Genomic DNA, 22,680 nt, shown 5'->3' on the forward strand with positions numbered 1-22,680 from the left:
TAAGGTATTTCCCAGTATGTTTAGTCAGAATCAATTAAAGAAGGAATGTGTCCATAAACCTATATAGACATAGACATAGAATATACAGTGCAGGAGACCATTTGGCCCATCGAGTCTGCACCGACCCACTTAAGCCCTCACTTCCACCCTATCCCCGTAACCCAATAACCCCTCCTAACCTTTTTAGTCACTAAGGGCAATTTATCATGGCCAATGTACCTAACCTGCACGTCTTTGGTCTGTGGGAAGAAACCGGAGCACCCGGAGGAAACCCATGCAGACACAGGGAGAACGTGCAGACTCTGCACAGACAGTGACCCAACATGGAATCGAACCTGAGACCCTGGCGCTGTGAAGCCACAGTGCTATCCACTTGTGCTACCATGCTGCCCGAATGGGGTAACTAATCATTCACTGTCCACAGTAAAGAGTTATTTTTACAGTTAAATGTGTTATACATAATGAAAAGCCAGGAAGCATAAGCAATTAAATCAGGAAACTAATCAAACATGAAATCAGCAGGAACGGGAAAGGGATTAAAGTGTGGCTTGCTTCAGAGATCGCGACTAATTGATTCACAAGATTAAATCACTGGGACAGTGCTTGAAAAGCTTTAGGTCTGTAAATATATGATATTAAATGGTTTAGGTAATTAATTGGTCAGCAATTTATGGATATGAACAAGCATCAACTTGGATTGTTGATTCCATGATAATTAAGCATGCAGCCTGATCAAAAATGATCTGCAAGGACTATCGTTTTGGTCAGGTGATCTTGTTTCTTTGAGAGTAGGAACTACATAGTTTGGAAATAAAAGTGTATTTTGGTCTCCACCAAATGCTGTTCTGATCTAGCAATTAGGAAATAGAGGAGAGGAGCACAGGTCCTTTTCTCCTATTGGCGCACTCCTTTTTTCGATATCCTACATTTTCTTGGCATTGCACACTGGTACAAAATGCTTCCAATAAATGCTGCTTTGTATCTGGCTGACCCACTGAGTTGAAGTGAGTATGGATCGTGTGCGCATGTGTGTGTTTTATATATGTATATATATATATATTATGTATATTAATATAAGCAGTGCCATGTTGGAATATTCAACACCTTGAGCCTGCTCATCACTGATTTTGATAAAGGTTGATCTTTTTCTTAACTCCAACCAATCATCTTGGTTCCATTACCTTTAATACACTTGCCTAACAAATACCTGCCAATCTGGTTTCAAAACGTTCAATTGATCTAGGGCAGGATTTCGGTCCTTTCACAGAGGTGGGGTTCTCCAGTTCCGCTGCAGTGAACGGGAGATTTGGCTGAGCGCCACATTTTCCATCCTCGCCAGCAGCAGTAGTGGGTAGACTTGAAACGCAGAATCCTAGCCCTAGTTTCAAAAAAATCTTGTTTTGGGGGATGGAGTTCCAGAATTCCACTACCTTCTGTGTCAGGAATTGCTTCCTGACATCATCACTGATTCTCTGAGCTCTAATTTTAAGGTTGGTAGTGGAGAACTTGAATATTGCCATATGGAGGGATATGTTGCTGAAGCTTTTCATCTTGCACTTATCAGGACAAGCACAAGAATGTCAAACTTCAGACAATCATGATAATTTATACCAGAGGATTTGGTTGGCAAATCAAATCTGCTTCGCCGAGGCGTTACCCTGGAGAAAACAACGGGGAACTACAGGCACGCTAAGCTTCTAGTTAGTCCAAAAAAAAGGTGCAAGGCTTGAACATATTCCTTTTGTTTGCAGCAAACGTGTCCATATGAATGTTTGTCTCTCATAGCAAATGTAATTGAGTCACTTTACAAACTTTACTGATTATCTTAAATTGGCTGTTAGTGTAGCTTTCAGCACACTCAACATTGTTCAGCAAGTGCTGTCCAATTACGGGATCACATCCAACAGCAGATGTTTTGCTTTGGGTTTTGCAGCCACAGATTGGTTGAGTGTATACTCTTCCTGGTATTAATAACAGAAGTCACATGCTTTTTGATTCAATCAGCCAATCCCACGTGTGTGAAAAATTTAAGTTCCGACTTGCTGACCTCAATGGTAATTGCTTGGGAAGTTTGAACTTCTGATGGGCAATTCTACTATTCCCCAGGACCCTCCATGAAAGTAAGAATTATCTTTATTAGTGTCACAAGTAGGCTTACATTAACATTGCAATGAAGTACTGTGACAATCCCTTTTGGTCACACTCCGGCACCTATTCGGGTACAGAAGGGAGGGAGAATTCAGAATGTCCAATTCACCTAACAACATGGGCGGTATTCTCCGCTCCCGATAAAAATCGGGATGGCCGTCGTGAAATCGGCCGAGGTTCACGACGGCCTCGGGGCCCGCTCCCCGCACCTAATTCACCCCCACCCGGGGGCTAGGAGCGGGCCTCCGTCTTTCCCGGCCGCAACCTCGTCACGCCGGAAATGACGTGCAAAACGGCACATTTGTGAGGTCATCCGCGCATGCGCGGGTTGCCGGTTCCAACCTGCGCATGCGCGGATGACTTCATCGCACAGAAGGCGCGAACCGCGCATGCGCAGTGGCCGTCTTTCTCCTCAGCTGCCTGGCACGACGTGGCGGCTTGATTTTGCCGGGCGGCGGAGGGGAAACAGTGCGTCTGTTGTGGACGCTGGCCCGACGATCGGTAGGCACCGATCGCGGGCCTGTCCCTTCCCTAGCACATTCGCGGTGCTCCCGTCCCAATCGGGCCCCTAGATGCCCCAAACGGACATCTGGCGCACGTTTCACGAATGCAGCGACCAGGTGTGGGGGGAGAGAAAATCGCTAGGGGTGCCAGGGGGACGTAAAAAATGTCGGGAGGCCCTCCTGCGATTCTCCCATGCTGCGTGGGGAGCGGAGAATTCCGCCCCATGTCTTTTGGGCTTGTGGGAGGAAACTGGAGCGCCCGCAGGAAACCCACACAGACAGAGGGAGAACTTGCAGACTCTGCACAGACAGTGACCCAAGCTTGGAATTAAACCCAGGGTCTCTGGCGCTGTGAAACAATAATGCTAACCACTGTGCTAAGTCCCTGGGCGCAATCTACCAGCCAGATTGCGTTCAAACAGGAGATGACGGCTGAAGCCTCCTGCAGGTTTCCTGGCAGCCAGTACCCCTCCCGAGATGTACCAGGTCTCGCGAGGCATTGGGATCAGGATCCAGTCCATAATGTGCGTTACCAAGCTGTGTTCGCTTAAGTCGGTCTTAAACCAACTTCAGCGAGGTCACTGGGGATTGGGAGGCCCCAACCGGGCGCCGTTCCGTACTGGTCCACAAATATGAACCAGGTGGAATGGCACCTGTGAGTGTCTCTCAGGCCATCAGAGGCCTCTGGGTGGTTAGGGACAGCACAGGGTGGCTCCCTGGAATGCGATCACCTTGGCACTGCCACCCTGGCACTGCCAAAGTGGCCAGGCACTACAAATCTGGCCGGAGCACTGCCAGGGTGCCAGTGTCCAGGTACCAGGGTGGCACTGCCAAGGGTCAGGGACCGAGGGGAGAGGCATGCCCAAGAAAGGAAGATGGAGGGGGCCATGGAAGGCAGGGCGGGGGTGGTGCAGGGCGGGTAGGAAGGGGTCTCTTGGGAGGTTGGAAGATGTGATGGGTAGGGTGTTTGAAGAGGGGGCTGTTAGGAGGCATGGGAGGGCCAGAAGAGGTGGGGAAGGCAGGGATTCTATAGAGGGGGAGAAACTCACTTGGGAGGGTGCGGCGTAATACCCATGTGTGTGGGGAGTCACATTGCCCATGGGTGGGAGGTGTGGAGGACCCACAAACTCACTTAGAGATCGGGGCACTCTTTCAAAATGGTGGCCTGACCTCTGAGTTCAGTTCCCCAATGATGAAAATAATTCTAAGGGTGCTATTTAACCACAAAGTTTCTAAGTATGGTAGCGGGTGGGAACTGCCGTGTGTTTTCTGACCCTCAGCCCGCGGAGGCTATCACCGCTATAATACGTTAATTGGTCCACTTAATGAGGCTCCATGGGCTTCTCGCTGCAAATCAGGTCCCGCTGGCTGATTCGCTGGGACTGCGCTCGGCAGGGAGAGGGGAACTTAAACCGATCTTGCACAGACAACTCAGTTCGCAGCCATGACGCCAAGACAACCAGCCCCAAAATCTGGCGATGCCGACTTGGGCAGACAACTGGAAGCGGTAGAGGCCAGACTGGATGCCCTGTTTCCCCGGCGGTCTCAGAGGGTCAGTTCCAGGGTAGCCAGTGCCTTCTGGGAGGAAGTGGCAGTGAGGACTGGCACCAAGTGCCACAAGAGGGTAATCAAATCTCCACCGAGCCGCTCAGATGAGTTTGCACCAGGCCCCCGACCCCCTCCCATATTTCCCATCCCCACCCCCCATACTCTGCACCTGCATACGCCCCTTCCCCCCCATACTTTACCTCCGCTCCTGTACGGCCCAACTCCTCAAGCCTCCTCCCCAACCTCCCCGCGGCCTGCTGGATCCCAGGACCTAGATGGGTCCCAGTCAGATGCTGAGCCTCTGGAGCAGGTTTACCGGAGCTTATGCAGACAATGGGATGCGGCCGTGAGATTCAGAGGGAGATGTCAGTGACACTCCAGAAGGTTCATACCTGATTGGAGGAGTCCCAGCAGCTACGGGCGCAGGAGATAAGCATCGGCAATACGTGCTACCAAGGCCAACACTGCTAGGGTGGTAACTGCAGTGGAGAGCCTGGTGCACGATGTCGGCAGCATGAGTGGAGGTGTCCAAGGTGGGTTCAGTCGGTGACGGCCATGGCTGAGCGTTTCGACAGCGTGTCTGTCACTGGGGGACATCACGCAGTACCAGGTGGACCTTGATGAGGCACTTCGCAGCATGTCCCAGTCTCAGGTGGGCATAGCCGAGGCAGTGCAGAACATGTACCGGTCACTGGGGCACATGTCCCAGTCATTGCCGGGGTGCTTCAGAGCTTGTCCCAGTCACTGAGGAGCATCGCCAAGGGCATCTAACACACTGTGATACATAGGGGAGCCACCAGGGCTAATAGATCCAGCTGCCCCTCCATCCTGAGCTGAACTGGTGATGGGTGTGAACGAGCACTCAGCAGACAGGCAGGGGTCAGACAATGGCATTGAATGAGGAATATCAGAGCACAGCTCCCTGCGCGTCACCTGGAGTGATGTTACACAAACTCTGGGAGTGTGGGAATGGGGGGGGGGGGGGGGGGGAGGGGAGAATGGGGGGGGGGGGGGGTGAAGACAGATGGACGGGGAGGCGGGCGGGAAGCGGAGTAGTGGGAGTTGGGAGGAGGGGGACTGATGAAAGACGCTACAACATATGTGAAGCGGGCAAGGGTGAGGTCCTCACCGGCCCTCCAGGCTTGCCGGACTCTTGCTGCTCCCACCTGTACTCCATCCTCCAGCTGGTCCGGCGGGTTCTCCCTGGACTTGTCCTCCAGCCGCTCCTGGCCCTCGTCCTCCTTCTCGGAGGTGGGCACATATGGCTCCCCCTCCACATCCAGCACATCGCTGTGCAGCTGTGCCAGGTTGTGAAGGATGCAGCAGACCACCACAAAACAGGTGTCTCTTTGGCAGGTGTGCTGCAGTGCACCACCAGAGTGGTCGAGGCATCGGAACTCCATTTTGATGGGTCCGATGCACCGTTCAATGGCAGACTGGATGACCACCTTGTGTCTCCTTGTGTCAGAACTCTGCATCGATCACCAGCCTCTGTACTGCCGTCATTAGGCAGGTCCTCAGCGGGTACCTTTTATCCACCAAGAGCCAACCGACCGTCCTGGGGTTGTCCTCAAGTGCCCCAGGATGTAGCTGTTGTGCACACTCCATAAGACCGCAGGTGAAAATGGGTGACCAAAATACAGAGCAAGAGTAAGAAGGCAGTGCAGGTGTCCCCTGTGGTTATCTCACTACAAAAGAGGTATACCGTTTTGGATACTGTTGAGGTAGCAGCAACCAGGTTCATGGCATCGTGGCTGGCTCCGCTGCACAGGAGGGCAGGAAGAAGAATGGCAGGGCTATAGTGACAGGTGACTCAATTGTAAGGGGAATAGACAGGTGGTTCTGAGGACGCAATCGAGACTCCAGGATGGTATGTTGTCTCCCTGGTGCAAGGGTCAAGGATGTCTCGGAGCAGCTGCAGGACATTCTGGTGCGGGGGGGGGGGGGGGGGGGGGGGGGGGGAGGTAAACAGCCAGCTGTCGTGGTGCACATAGGCACCAATGATATAGGTAAAAAACAGGATGAGGTCCTACAAGCTGAATTCAGGGAGTTAGGAGTTAAACTAAAAAGTAGGACCTCAAAGGTAGTAATCTCAGGATTGCTACCAGTGCCACAACCTAGTCAGAGTAAGAATGTCATGATAGATTGGATGAATGCGTGGCTCGAGAGACGGAACAAGAGGGAGGGATTTAAATTCCTGGGGCATTGAAACCGGTTCTGGGGGAGGTGGGACTAGTACAAACCGGATGGTCTGCACCTGGGCAGGACTGGAACCGATGTACTAGGGGTGTTTGCTAATGCTGTTGGGGAGGGTTTAAACTAATGTGGCAGGGGGATGGGAACTGATGCAGGAAGTCGGAGGGAAGTAAAACTGGGCCAGAAACAAAAAGCAGTTAAGGGGGATAGTGTAAGGCAATGAAGCCAGAGTCAAAAATCAAAAAGGGCCATAGCACAGAGTGAAGCCAGAGTCAAAAATCAAAAAGGGCCATAGTACAGAGTCCAGTGACTGAGGAGAGTGTGAGAAGGGAGGTGGTCAATGCAGGATTGAGGGTGTTGTACCTAAATGCGCGCAGTATGTGGAACAAGGTAAATTAGCTTGTTGCGCACATTGAAATTGGCTGGTATGATGTTGTGGGCATCACAGAGACGTGGCTGCAAAGGAGATCAGGGCTGGATCTAAATATTTTTTGGGGGTTATTAGGGAGGCACAACAGAAATTCATCCCAAGGAGGAGGAAACATGCTAAGGGGAGGACAAGGCATCCATAGCTGACGAGGGATGTCAAGGACAGCATAAAGCTAAAGAAAAACCATCAAAGTGGCGAGTATTAGCGGGATGCCAGAGGATTAGGAAGCCTTTAAAAGCGAGCAGAGGACAACTAAAAAAGCAATAAGGGGGGAGAAGATGAAGTATGAGTGCTAGCTAGCTAGTCATAGAATTTATCATAGAATTTACAGTGCAGAAGGAGGCCCTTCGGGCCATCGAGTCTGCACCGGCTCTTGGAAAGAGCACCCTACCCAAGGCCAACACCACCACCCTATCCCCATAACCCAGTCACCCCACCCAACACTAAGGGCAATTTTGGACACTAAGGGCAATTTATCATGGCCAATCCACCTAACCTGCCCATCTTTGGGCTGTGGGAGGAAAGCGGAGCACCCGGAGGAAACCCACGCACACACGGGGAGGATGTGCAGACTCCGCACAGACAGCGACCCAAGCCGGAATCGAACCTGGGACCCTGGAGCTGTGAAGCAATTGTGCTATCCACAATGCTACCGTGCTGCCCTAGTAATATAAAGGAAGATAGGAAGAGTTTTTTCAATATATAAAAGGTAAGAGAGAGGCAAAAATAGACATTGGACCACTGGAAAATGTGGCTGGAAAAGTATTAATAGGAAACAAAGAAATGGCAGATAAACTTTGTATCGCTCTTCATGGTGGAATACACCAATGGGATGCCAGAGCTCCAGGAGAACCAGGAGGCAGAGGTGAGTGCAGTAACCATGACTAACGAGAAGGTTCTGGGGAAACTGAAAGATCTGAAGGTGGATAAGTCACCTGGACCGGATGGACTACACCCCAAGTGTCCGAAAAAGATAGCTGAGGAAATTGTGGAGGCATTGGTGATGATCTTTCAGGAATCACTGGAGGCAGTAAGGATCCCAGAGGACTGGAGAGTGGCCAATGTAACACCACTATTTAAGAAGGGAGAGAGACAGAAGACGGGATAGTATAGGCCGGTTAGCCTGACTTCTGTCATTGGTAAGATTTTAGAGTCTGTTATTAAAGATGAGATCGCGAAGTACTTGGAAGTGCATGGTAAAATAGGACTGAGTCAGCTCGGCTTTGTCAAAGGGAGGTTGTGTCTGACAAATCTGTTGAGAGATTGAGGAGGTAACAAGGAAGTTAGACAAAGGAGAACCAGTGGATGTGATTTATTTAGATTTCCAGAAGGCCTTTGACAAGGTGCCGCATAGGAGACTGTTAAATAAGTTAAAAGTCCATCGTGTTAAGGATAAGATCCTGGCATGGATAGAGAATTGGCTGACTGGCAGAAGGCAGAGAGCGGAGATAAAGGGTCTTATTCAGGATGGCAGCCGGTGACTAGTGGTGTGCCTCAGGGGTCTGTGCTGGGACCACAACTTTTCAAAATATACATTAATGATCTGGAAGAAGGAACTTAAGGCACTGTTGCTAAGTTTGAAGATGATGCAAAGATCTGTAAAGGGACAGGTAATATTGAGGAAGCAAGGAGGCTGCAGAAGGATTTGGACAAGCTAGGAGAGTGGACAATGAAGTGGCAAATGAAATACAATGTGGAAAAGTGTGAGGTTATGCACTTTGGAAGGAAGAATTTCGGCATAGACTATTTTCTAAATGGGGAAATGCTTAGGAAAACAGAAACACAAAGGGACTTGGGAGTCCTTGTTCACGATTCATACAAGGTTAATGTGCAGGTTCAGTCGGCAGTTAAGAAGGCAAATGCAATGTTAGCATTCAGGTCAAGAGGGCTAGAATACAAGACCAGGGAGGTACTTCTGAGGCTGTATAAGGTTCTGGTCAGACCCCATTTGGAGTACTGTCAGCAGTTTTGGGTCCCGCATCTAAAGAAGAATGTGCTGGCCTTGGAAAGGGTCCAGAGGAGTTTCACAAGAATTATCCCTGGAATGAAAAACTTGGCATATGAGGAACGTTTGAGGACTCTGGGTCTGTACTTGTTGGAGTTTAGAAGGATGAGGGGGGATCTTATTGAAATTTGCAGGATGCTGCGAGGCCTGGATAGAGTGGATATGCAGAGGATGTTTCCACTTGTGGGAGAAACTAGAACCAGAGGACACCATCTCAGACTAAAGGATCCTTTTAAACAGAGATGAGGAGGAGTTTCTTCAGCCAGAGTGTGTTGAATTTGTGGAACTCTTTGCCGCAGAAGGCTGTGGAGACCAAATCACTGAGTGTCTTTAAGACAGAGGTAGATAGGTTCTTGATTAATAAGGGGATCAGGGGTTATGGGGAGAAGGCAGGAGAATGGGGATGAGAAAATATCAGCCATGATTGAATGGCGAAGCAGACTTGATGGGCCGAGTGGCCTAATTCTGCTCCTATGTCTTATGGAGCTGGGGTATCCTGTCAATGGCGGAGAATCCTATGCCCCGGCATCTTGTTGGGTCTAGTCCATGTCAAAGTTTATGTGGTTTTCTGCCAGGCAAAAGCCATCAGTGACCTCGCACTTGTGGGCTGTAGCTTGTCTGATGCTGCACAAGTGCCCGCTCGAGCCCTGGAATGATTCTGAGGAGCAGAGGTTCAAGGCTGCGGTGAACGTGACGGCCACCGGGAGTGAGCATCCACCTTCTCCACATGATGCCAAGTCCGCAAGGACATGGCATAATTGCCGCACCATCCCCTTGTTGAGGCAAAGCCTCCTGCGGCACACGCTGTCTATCATCTGTTCAAAATACCAGCGACACCTGTGTATCTTGGGCTGTCGCAGACCTACCCGTCTGGGATACTCCCTGGCCGGTTGGATGGCATGGTCCTCAGGGTGTGGGGCGGGGCCCTGCACCTGCTGCCACCTCTGGCGTCTGGCCACCTGGCCTGCTAGCAGCACGGCTAGGGCAAGTTCCGCGGGGGCCAAGATATTGTCCATCCGCTGCGATATTTGTAAGGAATTGGAGAGGGTGTGAGATTGACAACCAGCGGACTCTTCCACCCTGGACCCTGCAGTCCCCCCATTGCTCCTCTTCCCCCCTTCCCCCACATCCGACAAGCCTGCAAACATCCTGAAAACACACCCCTGCAGCTGGGGGCCCAGCCCACTGGACCCCAGACCCTGTATCCCAGACACATGCACGTAACATTACCTGTTAGAAAGGGGGTCGCTGTCGTTAATTGTATGGAGCTTGGCCTTAAGTAGTAATTATTGGTTTCTCACTACGCTACGGCAGGATGCTGATTTCGGCAACGGAGCGGGTCGGTAAGATTGCAAACAGATTGCCACCCGGAACGGCTCTCCCACGATCTAATGGCCTTGTCACGCTGTTGCTTAAGTGCGACGCGGCTATTAAATCATCCCTTAAGTGTGGGCTGAACCAGTGAGAAACAATCCCGGGCCCAAAAAAGTGAATTAGTGTTGTTAGATAGCGGTGGGAAACTCTCCAACCAGCAAAATCAGCCACAATAGGCACTTAGAAACATTTCCATTACATCAGCATGGTAGCATGGTGGTTAGCATAAATGCTTCACAGCTCCAGGGTCCCAGGTTCGATTCCCGGCTGGGTCACTGTCTGTGCGGAGTCTGCACGTCCTCCCCGTGTGTGCGTGGGTTTCCTCCGGGTGCTCCGGTTTCCTCCCACAGTCCAAAGATGTGCGGGTTAGGTGGATTGGCCATGCTAAATTGCCCGTAGTGTCCTAAAAAGTAGGGGGGGGGGGGTTGTTGGGTTACGGGTATAGGGTGGATGCGTGGGTTTGAGTAGGGTGATCATTGCTCGGCACAACATCGAGGGCCGAAGGGCCTGTTCTGTTCTATATCTATGTCTATCTATCACGCCCCCTGTCTCTGATCGAGAATAGGAGACAATGGACAGTTTTGTGGGACTTACCTGAATAGTTAACCAGGAAATGTTGGACATAAAAATCCTAGTTTAGCTCTTGGGTAACTGCAGAACTGACTGCCCCAAATCACTTACACTGACTCCCCTCAATGCAAGGCTGACCAACCCCACTCCACCCACTGACCACTTGACTACCCCCCAAGCAGACCTGACTTTCCTCAACACCCGACTGTGCCCCCAATCTGACCTGACTATTCCTGACCCAACTGCCACCTCACCCATCTGCCACTCTACTCAGCTACCATCTGATCAACTTGCCACCCTAACCATCTGCCACTCAACCCATTTGTTCCCTACCTACCTACCCAGCTTCTGCTTTACCCATCTACAATCTTACCCACCTACCAGATCACCCAGCATTCACCCTACTCACCAGTCTTACTATCCATCTACCATCTCACGCACCTGCCACCCTACCCATCTGTTATTGTAATCCATCTGCCCCTTCCACCTCTCTATTCACCTGCCACCCTACCCACCTACCACTTCACCCAAAAGTCATCCTAACCCCTACCATTCTATCCATCTTAGCAACTTTCCTCACACATTTTACTCACTTATCTCACCCATCTACAAACCCTACAGCCCTACCCATTCACTCATTCATCTATTCACTAGCATTCACACTGGACACTTAAACTTTCTAAATGATAGCTAGTACTACAAAAAGGGGATGTGTTGTGCCTTCCCCCAGACTCTACAAAGCTGTGGCGGAGTTCTCAGAAGTATGCCGCACTTTGGATGGGATTCTCCATTGGCTGACGGCGAAATCGTGAAACGCGATTGGCTAGAGGCCCCCATGGTAGTGGCCACCGAAGGGGCCAGGAGTGCTGGGGTGGGGGTGGGGTGGGGAGGGTGGGGGGGTGGGGTGGGGAGGGTGGGGGGGGGGGGGTTGGGGAGGGTGGGGGGGGGGGGTGACATGCGGGGTCAGAGCTCGCAATGCCAACCAGGGGCACCGTGTACCCTGTTCGACCTGGTTGGGCCCAATAGGTATACACCATGCTAACAAGTCGGCCTTTCACCCCTACAGACAATGGATATTGGAATTCAACCAGCAATGGTGGCCTTCTTCCTAGTCGCCGCAGCCCTGGGGGATGCCATGCGGCTGTACGAGCTGGAGCTACTTAAGGAGAAGGAAGCTGCAGCAACGGAACGTGCCGCAGAGAAACAGGAGGCAACTGCAGAGTGAGCCGCCCAACAAGCTGTGGAAGAGGATGTGCAAAGGAGGCGCCGCATGAGATCTCGTCTGTACCGGCAGCACCTGCTGTTCGAGGACCTGCCAGACCGGGCACGCTGTCGAAGACTGCAGCTGAGCAGAGAGACAGTATGTCATGGCACACCTGACACCGAAGTGGTATGGGGGAGGACACCCATTCTCGGTCGCCGTCAATGTGACGGTTGCTCTGAACTTTTACGCGATGGGATCCTTCCAGGTGACGTGTGGGGACCTGTCCGTGATCCCACAGACCTCGGTGCACAGGTGCATCCGCGCCATCACGGAGACCCTAACAATAATGTTTATTAGTGTCACAAGTAGGCTTACATTAACACTGCAATGAAGTTACTGGGGACATCCCCTAGTCGCCACACTCCGACGCCTTTTTGGGTACACAGAGGGAGAATTCAGAATGTCCAATTCACCTAACAAGCACATCATTTGGGACTTGTGGGAGGAAACTGGAGCACCCGGAGGAAACCCATGCAGACACACCAAGAACGTGCAGACTCTGCACAAACAGTGACCCAAGCTACGATTCGAACCAGGGTCCCTGGTGCTGTGAAGCAACAGTACTAACCACCGTGCTGCTGTTCTGCCCAGGCAGCTCAATACATCCATTTCTGTTGGATGGATAACCAAATCTGTTGGTTGGGTAACTTGAGAAAACAAAAATCTCATTCATTCTTTCAGAATGTTGCCCTATTTTACCATGTTTGTTTGTGTTACAAAAATATTGACTGGTTTCCTGATGCCTTTAATGTTTCTCCCTGAAAAAATGTTCAAAAACAGATAAACTGGTCATGTAAGTCACTGCTGTATGTAAGATCGTGCCATGGACAAAATGAATGTTGTGTTTGCCTATATAGCAAACAGTTACTACACTTCATAGTACTTCACTGTACAGGAAACAAATCAGCACTTTCTCAGAGATTTTCTATTTAACGGTAAGCCCTCTTATTTTGTTCACTAAAAAAAAGTCTCCGTAATGGAGGCAAATCAAACAGATCAGATCTTGTGGTGGAACATACTGTGAAATTATAAATGAGCCCAACTGTAGACGTAACAAATTCTATCAGCTTTAATATGGTTTCTGGTCATCCTTCTTGTTTTATTGAAGAAAACTGCCTCGTGCAGCAGATGGCATCAGAGACTTAAAGAAAGCCTAATTTACTGTGACTCATGTCACTTTGCTCTCGTGCATAATATTTTGAGTTTCTCTTCTGGTCTTGGGCACATTTATTGCTGAAAAGGTCTCTTTTGGAAAACTAATTCTCTTCTCTGCTTCAGGCATAGTGATGCCTGCATGTTGATTTCCAGGAATTGAAATCCCACAAGAAGCCACATCAGTTATAACGTGCTGCAATTTTTGCACAAGAAGTCCCAGGGTGAGTGCAACTATTGGCCCCTCAGTGAATGTGGCAATAACAAAGCTGTAGGCATTGTTCTCGCTGGTTTCCACATGTGATGGGAAGCTACTGAGAGGAGATTTCCTGAGCAACAGAAAGCGAAAATGTAAACCCTGAAGAGGAGACACCCCAATGATTGCACACATACAAATTTCAACAAGGGAAATAGATAACCATCTGGAGCAGGAATCTTTGTCGATTTACCTTTAGCTAGTACAGAGATGCGATGCTGAGGATAATGGTAGTAAATTTCAATGGCTAAATATTGACAGGCATAGGTAGAGGTAGGGTGACTGAAATTTTGGGAACAGGAGAAGAAAAACTTTAACAAAAAAAGTAAATCTGGCAAAGGTTTATTAAGACAAAAGGGAACATAGAGTTAGATGGTCCTTGAGGACATGTAAGAGATTGGCTTGAAACCTAATGATCCCTGTAAAGAACCAGGCAGATCTTTACAATGGAAAGACAATCACTACATTGCATCCTTTTAGTTCATTACGAGCAGAGGAATCAGAAAAAGCACCTTACTTTGGAGTCTCACTGGCCCTCGTCTCCACAGTTAGAGTAGCGTGATACTGCCCTGATATTCCATCGCTGCTTTAGGCTACATGTGCTGTTGATGTTCTATTGCAGGTATTGGGCAGCGTGTTCCAGCCACATAGATGACCCTACTCCTGGGATTTGTAATTAGGGTCCGGCCCAGTCCTACACTGCTCAACTGCGCTAGCAGAAATGCCCACCCAGGAATTTTAGGGCCTATGATCCTATGGCCTCTAAAAACACGGCAACTATCATTCCTTGTTTGTGCAGTATTGGCAATAACAATTGGTGGAAGACAGCAGTGTGTTCACCTGTAAAAGCAGCCATTGCAAAATATTCACCTCAAGGGCAACTTGTTTTACATTCTGTGACATTTCATGAATGTGACCATGGTGCTCATAAATTTCTTCATATTCTTTCTCTCAATGCTTACAGATTCAAAGGCCATCGAGATCCACTGGACTTTCCCATCTTTCACTCCAACAGCACCGTGGGAGAGTTGTCCAGGAAGCAAGTTGGGCTCCGGAATGCTCTTGCACTCTGGATGTAACAATTGCAGGAAGGTTGAAACGCTGTACCCTAGGAGACAAGAAAAATTCAATATCACTTACAAGCCTTCACAAGTTGACAGCAATGGCCAGGATCTTCTGGCCCCAGTGTGGCAGGTCTAGCCATGGTGGATGCGGCAAGCCAGTAAAAAGTCCATCGACTTCAGCAGGACCGGAAATTTCCGCTCACAGAAGGAAATTGCAGCAATCAGATGTTTTGCTTAACTAGTCATTCGCTTTCCATTAATCAAAATGGAAGCTGGTTATATCAGTGCTTTAGTTGCTAAATGCACTGTAAATGAACCATTATCATCTCGACTGTTCCAGCTTTAACTCCAAGTCTGAGAAGAGTTTACTGAACTGAACCTGGGAGCCACATGTCTGGGGTTGTGGGGAGGTAATGGGGTGTGGTGGCAGCTGCAGTTGGCCTCAGGGACTCCTAGAGTATGAACATATGAACAAAAATGGACAGGAAATTACTCTCTAGTAATTGTACTACTTTATGTATCACAAGATAGCCAGCCTCCAGCTCATCTTAAACCATGTGATCTCCTGAGAAAAGCAAGGAAATAAATAAAAACCCAGTCTAATTTGTGGACAATCTGGGAAATTACAGTCTGACCCCTACCTCCCCACCCTACTCCCTCCAGCCAGGTGACTGGAATTAGTTCATATGCAGTACCTAATTCCTGTACAAAGAGTGAGTAAATGCAGTCATGACTCAAATTAACCGATTCCTTGCTGCCCAATTGGATGAATCTTGACAGTTGGTCAAACAGCCTTTTTCTATCCCCTGTAACCAACAAACTTAAGTTTTCCTAGAAAATAAAAAGAAATTAAAACATATTTTTCCTAAATTGTTTGCAGCAGTGTCCTGGAATTAAATTTTTTAATTCCCAGACTCCAGGACAATCTGAGGAAGTTGGCAACCCTACTTGGGTGGGATACTAAACGGCAACAAGAACCTGTTAAACAGCTATTCCAAGGTGATTTTGAGCCTTCAGGAGAGGACTTAGGGAAAGAAAATAATTGACAATGATCAATTTTGTTGTCAGAAATTACTAAGTCAACTCTTCTAATCCTGCTTGGTGGTTATTGCCAATATACCGCCAATCTATGACTATGGTACACACATCCACCATCACTAACCTGGGGCGGAATTTTCCGACCCACCGCAGGGTCGGGGAATCGCCCGGGGCCGGCGTAAATCCCGCCCCCGCCGTGGCCCGAATTCTCCGCCACCCGGGTATTGGCAGGTGCGGGAATCGCGCCCCGCCGGTCGATTCCCCGGCCCGTGATGGGCCGAAGTCCCGCCACTGTCAGGCCTCTCCCGCCGACTTGGTTTAAACTATCTCTGTGCCGGCGGGAACAGGTGGCCCGAGCGGGCCCCGGGTTCCTGGTAGGGGCGCGGGGCGATCGGACCCCGGGGGTTGCCCGGGCCTGGCCCGTGATCAGGGCCCACCGATTGGCGGGCGTGCCTGTGCCGTGGGGGCACTCTTTTTCTTCCGCCACCGTCACGGCCTCCACCATGGCGGAGGCGGAGGAGACCCCTCCACCGCGCATGCACCGGTGGTGACGTCAGTGGCTGCTGATGCTCTGGCGCATGTGCGGACTCACGCCGACCGGCGAAGGTCTTTCGGCCAGCCCCGACGCCGGGCGCCGTGGCGCCAAAGGCCATTGGCGCCAGTCGGTGGAGCGGGAGCCACTCCGGCGTGGGCCTAGCCTCTAAAGCTGCGGAGAATTCCGCACCTTTGGGGAGGCCCGACACCGGAGTGTTTGGCACCACTCCGCTACGCCAGGACCCCCCGCCCGCCGGGTAGGAGAGTACTGTGCCATCTGATTGACCATATCCGATATGCGTGGGAGGAGATACGCCTCGAGCTGCGTGTACCGATTGATGGTCTGACTGTAGTCAATGACCATCCTGTGTTTCTCCCTAGTTTTCACAACTACCACTTGGGCTCTCCAGGGTCTGTGCTGGCCTCGATGATGCCTTCCCGCAGTAGCCGCTGGACCTCAGACCTGATGAAGGTCCTGTCCTGGGCACTGTAATGTCTGCTCCTGGTGGCAATGGGTTTGCAATCCGGGGTGAGGTTTGCAAACAGAGAAGGCGGGTCAACATTAAGGGTCGTGAGACTGCATACAGTAAGGGGTGGTAGGGGCCCACCGAATTTCAGGGTTAGACTTTGGAGGTTGCAATGGAAGTCCAGGCTGAGTAGCAAGGCAGCATAGGTTGGGGAGGATGCCCTGGATGGTGAGGGTGGCGGTGCAGTACCCCCGGATCTCCACTGAGTGGGACCCAGAGACCAGGGAGATTCGTTGTGTGATGGGATGTACCGCAAGGGAACAGCGCCTTACTGTATCGGGGTGGATGAAGTTCTCTGTGCTCCCGGAGTCAAGAAGGCAGGATGTCTTGTATCCATCGACCTTTACCGTTGTTGACGTGTTGGGAGGTTGTGCGGCCGGGACTGGTCGATCGTGATGGAGGCAAGCTGTAGCTGGCGTTGGAAGGCCCCTGGCCGGTCAGCGGTGGTTACGGGCGATGAGCAGCCCGATGAGGTGCCCGCGAGCAGGGGTCCTGCGGCAGGGAAGTTGGCGGCGCCCACGCACTTGGCGGGCGGTGTTAAAAATGGCGGCGCCCATGGGCCGCACGAGGTCTGATGGGGGTTGAAGATGGCGGCGCCCACAGGCCGCACCTGGGTTGCGGGGGTGAAAATGGCGGAGCCCACGGGTCGCACGTGGGGGGTGCAGGAAGAATGGGCCAGGTTACAGCGGCGATCGGGCGGGCGTGGCACACCACAGCGTAATGTCATTTCTTCCCACTGGCCTTGCAGAGTGCGCTCCGCACTGGGCAGCGCTGCCGGGGGTGCTTTTTCTGTCCGCAGAAGTAGCACTTGGGTCCCTCGGGGTTGGCTGGCTGCCCCGCGGCGCAGGCTTGGGGCAGTCACTGGTGGGGTCCATGATGGGGTGTTCGCTGTTGGGGTCCACAATTTCCAGGAGGGGGGTGCCATGCGGTCGGGAGAGTACGCTTGTACATTACAGGAGGCGACCGTTAGTTAGGTCGTGAGTTTCTTTTTCGCCCCGAGGTCGAGGGTAGCCCCTTCTAAGAGGCGCTGGCGGATTTACGCCGACCCTGTGCCCGTAATGAAAGCGTCCCTGATTAGAAGTTCGGAATGTTCAACTGCCGAAACGCCCTGGCAATCGCAGTCCCTCACCGGGGAGTTGATGTCGCGTGGACAGGAGGTGCCAGGCCTAGAGTTTGTTGGTCTGCTGGGTGTTGTTCTCTTTCAGAAGCGCCATGGTCTCAGCATAGGTGGGTGCATCCCGGATGAGGGGAAAGATATTGGAGCTCTGCCGTATATACAAGATCTGGAGTTTCTGTGCTTCTGTGGGTTGTTCTGTCACAGATCCGATGTAGGCTTCAAAGCAAGCTAGCCAGTGGGCGAAGGCCGACCTGACGTTGTCTGCTTGAGGGTGCAGCTGCAGGTGATCTGGCTTGATGCGGAAGTCCATTGTTGTAAAATCTCTGCTTAATAAATTGATGCACTATCAATTACGACGAGACAAGAGCAGAGAGTAATCGAGGCTTTATTAAGCAGAGATGTGTAGCCTCATGCAGCTGCTGCCGAAATGGCTGCATCTCAGTGAGCACACACATTTATACTCCGCCTACTGGGCGGAGCCAGCAGGCAGGGATCTACCCCCGTACCTGTAGTACAGGAGCCTTACCGTATTACACCTCATGTTTGTGATACATCAACAGTGGTGACTACCACACCACCTTTATACATGAGCCCGAGGGGAGGAACCACAGGCGGAGCCAGCCTGGACAAGCCCAGGCATGTACAATACAACACAATGCAATACCGTGGTTTACCACATAACCCCACACCAAAAATTAACTAAGGCGTTAAAGGGCTCATTATAATTTGATACTGAATAGTAAACTATTTATAACAGTCCCAGAAATTGAGATGCCAACCTTTGGTAAAGTACAATATCTACAGTTTTGTCACACTGTAGCTCTTGTAAGAGTCTTGCATGTGGCTGAATAATTTACCCTAGGTGCACAGACCGAAAAGGGCATTCATAAATCTGTATCATCTTATATAAAAATGATCTCAAAGAAAAGAAAGGATGATCTTCATGTATTCTATCCTGACCAATATTAATCCTTTAACCTACACAACTAAAAACAGCTTATTTAATCGTCATATTATTGTTGATGGGGCTTTGCTTGGTACAAATTGGCTGCTTTGCTTCCTAGATCGAACAATTTAAAAGTAATTATTTGTCTGTAAAGAGCTTTTGGATGTCCCAAGGTTGTGAAAGGTGCTACTGTATATTGGTGTAAGAGTCAAATTTTTTAGACTAATCTTTTAGACCAAAGGTCACTGGGTTGACTTTTATATAGGTAATGGTTCTGCGGGTTTGACATGTGTGCTTAATTTGATCTCTAAAAAAGAATTAGAGAAACACTGAAGAATTCTTGACCAAGTCACAAAATTGCGAAAGTTTATTTAGAGGCAACATTCTCCGCTTGGGAGCCTATGGGCTGGAGTCTCCGATTTGAAGACTAAGTCCGGCGCCGGTGAGGGAATAGTGGCGTTTTATGCTGAAAAAACAGTGCAACAGCTTCACCGATCCTCCGTTTGGTGGGGGGCTAGCAGGCACACAGTGTAAAGCACTCGGCTTTAGCTGCGGATACAGCCGAAGAATTGCCGGATCCGTGGCCGTGCATGGCGGCGGCCAGCAGCTGCCGTGCTGTGCAACATGGCGCCAACTGCGTGCGGACCCAGCCTGCCAAAAACTGCCCCCTTTGACCAGGTTTGCCACACCCAGACTACCCCCCACCACTGCCCCCAGCAAAGCCCCTGCTGCCTGCGGAACGACTCCCACCCGACTGTGGCGGTGCTGGACTCAGTCCCCAGCCGCCACACGGGTTCCCGAAAAAAAAAGGATGTGTTCCACGCTTTCGGGAACTCGGTCCATCGGGGGAGGGCCTCAGGTGATGTCCTGAGTGGAGGGGGTGGAGTATTGCAAAAGCGCGCTACCCCCGATTTCAGCACCAACGGGGATTCTCCGGTCGATTGCCGAATGCTACCCACATCGTCCTCTACTCCACGGCAGTTAGAGCGCTGAGGTCCATGTGTTCCTTTCCGGTCTTCTCCCACTCTCTTCTGTTATGGGCTGTTTCTTCCTAGGGGTTGCATCTCGTCATGGTGAGATGCATGGAGGCAAGTTACACAGGTGATCTGTTGCTAGTGGCATATGAGTGCAAGGCAACTGGCCAAAGAGGACAATATAGGTGTTGGGGTTTGGTGCAGGGCGGGATGTGAGGGAGATGCAAGCAGGTGGGTTTTGATTTCCCTCTATGGGAGTGGGGATATGATGTGAGGAGTGAAGGACAGGAATGATGCCAAGGGAATAGAGGGAGTGACTCACCATAGCTGCCGTAAATAGGTCATTCAACTTTTTTCTGCACTTTTTGCTGGTCCGCCTGGTAAGGCTGACTGCACTGACCACCTCCGCCACCTCCGCCCAGGCCCGGTAGACAGAAGAGAGCTGCAGCCTCCTGCCTACCCTGGGGAAGAGGGTGTCCCGCCTCTCCTTCACCGCATCCAACATTCCATCATGCTCAGTCTCAGTTAATCTTGGCCTGGCTCTCCTTTGTGCCATCTTTTTGACTGGAATGAGTGTGGGGAGTGGAGTGCTTATAAGTTGTTCCAGTTTGTCAAGCTCTCCAGCACCAATTCCGTCCCCAGCAAATTCGACAGCGCAGGGAATGAGAATTGCTCTAGATTCACGTGGGCAGAGTGCTGGCTCATTAGCATGCCCTGAATTGCTTCACAAATAGCGCCTCCAACGGGAACACGAACCACGTGCAATTCAATCCCCGCGTCAACGCTTAGGGCCTTGGCGGAGTCGGCCGAGGTGGTCAGTGCTGTCAGCCTCACCAGGCGGACCGGCAAATAGTGCAGAAAAAAGTTGAATGACTTCCTTAGGGCAGCTACGGTGAGTCATTCCCTCTAATCCCCTGGCATAATTCCTGTCCCTCACTCCTCACAACATACCCTCACTCCCAGAAAGACCATGCAAAGCCCACCTACGTTCCCAGCAAAAGGGAACAAAGTCCCAAGCGAGTGCATTTAGATGCGTGTATCTTGGCACATGCAGTGCCGAGGAACACATGGCTATTCAACGTGACTCGCTTTGAATAAGGGGCCTGAACAAGGAATATGCAGCCGAGGCTGCACATAAACCTGTTTTTTACAATGGGAAGCTCCGCTCACCGGAACTCCCGTTGCAATGAGAGATCAGGAAACAATTTTAAAATGACGACCTGATCTCTGAGGTCCCCGCCAAAAATCCCTGACTCCTCCAGCCTGAACGCAGTCTAGAAGGGTCCCCCCTGCATCCTTCCAACACTCACGCCGGGCAAGCTCCGTTTTTTACAATGGGGAGCTCTGCTTGCCGGAACTCCCCATTGTACTGAGAGATCAAGGCGCCATTTTTAAATGACGACCTGATCTCCAAGGCCTCCAAAAAAGGTCCCCAACACCCCCCCCCCCCCCCCCCCCCCAAACACAATACAGGAGGGAACCCCAGTCCCCCAACGCCCATGGCTTTGGGGTGCCAGGGGGAACCCTCCTATAGCGCGCACGAAATGTCAACTTGGCACCTTGGCAGTGCCAACCTGGTATTTTGGCAGTGTCCCCACCAGCTGGCAGTTCCAGGCTGGCACCCAGCTGGCATTCAGCAGTCCAAGGGCACCACCCTGACCAAAGGGCATGCAGCTGTGGGATTCTAATCCCCTTGGAGACCCCCATGAGTGCTATTCCATCTGGTCCCAATTTGTGGGGACCAATACCAAACGGCGCTCGCCTGAGGCGAAGGGATTGAATCCCAAAGCCTCAGGTACCTCGGGAATCTGCACATTAGAGTGAGGCTGACTGCCTCGCTCGAATATGCAGATTTGCTATAAAGTGATCCTGCCCACGGTGAATCTCCGTTAAATCATGCAAGGCGTTGCGAGCCGGGTAAATCCCGGGAGCAGGGTCTCCCGGCTATCAACGCTGCACCGTTGTGAGCTGCTTTTCCGGCGCAGCGTGGCCGGAGGATCGCGCACCCTTAGTCTCACAAACGGAGAATCTCACTCTGTTGTTTTTGATGGCGTAATAAATTGTGCCTTCTCATGAATCTTGTCCTTTCAATGGCCTTGGAATACCATCTTTCTATTATTCTCTGAGGGTGCAGAGTGGGAAGGCTCTTTGTTCTTCAGTTTAAAATGAACTGCGTAATTGTTATTCCTTCTCGGAGTCATTGTGGTAGATCATTAGCCTTGGCAATTGGTTGGATGATTGCCAATAAAATTGGCAGAGGGAAAATGGAATGGTCATCGCGTATGCCTTAAATTAATGAACTGTAGTAATTACTGGTAAGCAGTTAATAATCATAAAGCAGTTTGATCCCTATAAAATCTAGGGTTGGCTTTTACACAAAGTGTATTTAAAATACATTTTAAGGCAAAAGTCATGGGGTCGGGTTTTACAACATGATCGACTTTTACCTGAGTATATAAATTTAAATCTTATACTTACATATATAGATGCATACAGACATAATAACAATGCATAGAAATTACTTTCTTTCTAAAAGTGATGATGCAAAACAGAGTGTTATTATAATCAAAGATTTATTGTGATTGAATGTGAGCAATTAAAATTAATAAATCGCTGCTGGTGAAGCATCATGTATGAAACATTGATTAGTGAATATGTGACCTATGTTCAGGGCACCTTCAACTCCATACCACTGCAAATATTTCCTGAAACTGCAGCTTAAACCTGAGACATTAATTCAAAGCATCTGTCCAATGTTTTGACAAGCCACTTTGGATCTTTTTATGTTTAAAGGTTTTCTGTAGTCAGCAAGTTTAAAGATTTCCCTGTTCTTTTAAAGAAAGCCCATTCCCCACCTTGCACCGAAATGTTTCTACATCAGTTCCTGTTGTAACTGAAGTAGGTACAGAGAATAGTCTCACTGAAATTGCTAAAGCAACTAGGGATATATCAGCTTTAGTGCTGAAAGGACTGTGAACTTACTCACCTTCGATCACTACAGGAACGTGTCAAACAACAACCTGGACTTTGAGCA

General features: G+C 50.4%; 1 protein-coding gene across 7 annotated transcripts in view; it reads right to left on the bottom strand.

The window, feature by feature from the left end:
• Positions 1-22,680, bottom strand: part of disp3 (dispatched RND transporter family member 3) — a 717,999-nt gene that overhangs the window by 43,469 nt on the left and 651,850 nt on the right. For 6 of the 7 annotated variants that reach the window (XM_038821800.1, XM_038821802.1, XM_038821804.1 and 3 more), the window contains one exon: positions 14,409-14,554. In XM_038821800.1, coding sequence (XP_038677728.1) covers positions 14,409-14,554 — 146 coding nt within the window. Of the gene's footprint in view, positions 1-13,231; positions 13,520-14,408; positions 14,555-22,680 lie in introns of those variants that run through there. The other variant, XM_038821805.1, reaches the window with a different exon arrangement.

The sequence above is a fragment of the Scyliorhinus canicula genome, chromosome 16 (assembly GCF_902713615.1).
Source record: "Scyliorhinus canicula chromosome 16, sScyCan1.1, whole genome shotgun sequence".
In the NCBI taxonomy this organism is placed as follows: Eukaryota; Metazoa; Chordata; class Chondrichthyes; order Carcharhiniformes; family Scyliorhinidae; genus Scyliorhinus; species Scyliorhinus canicula.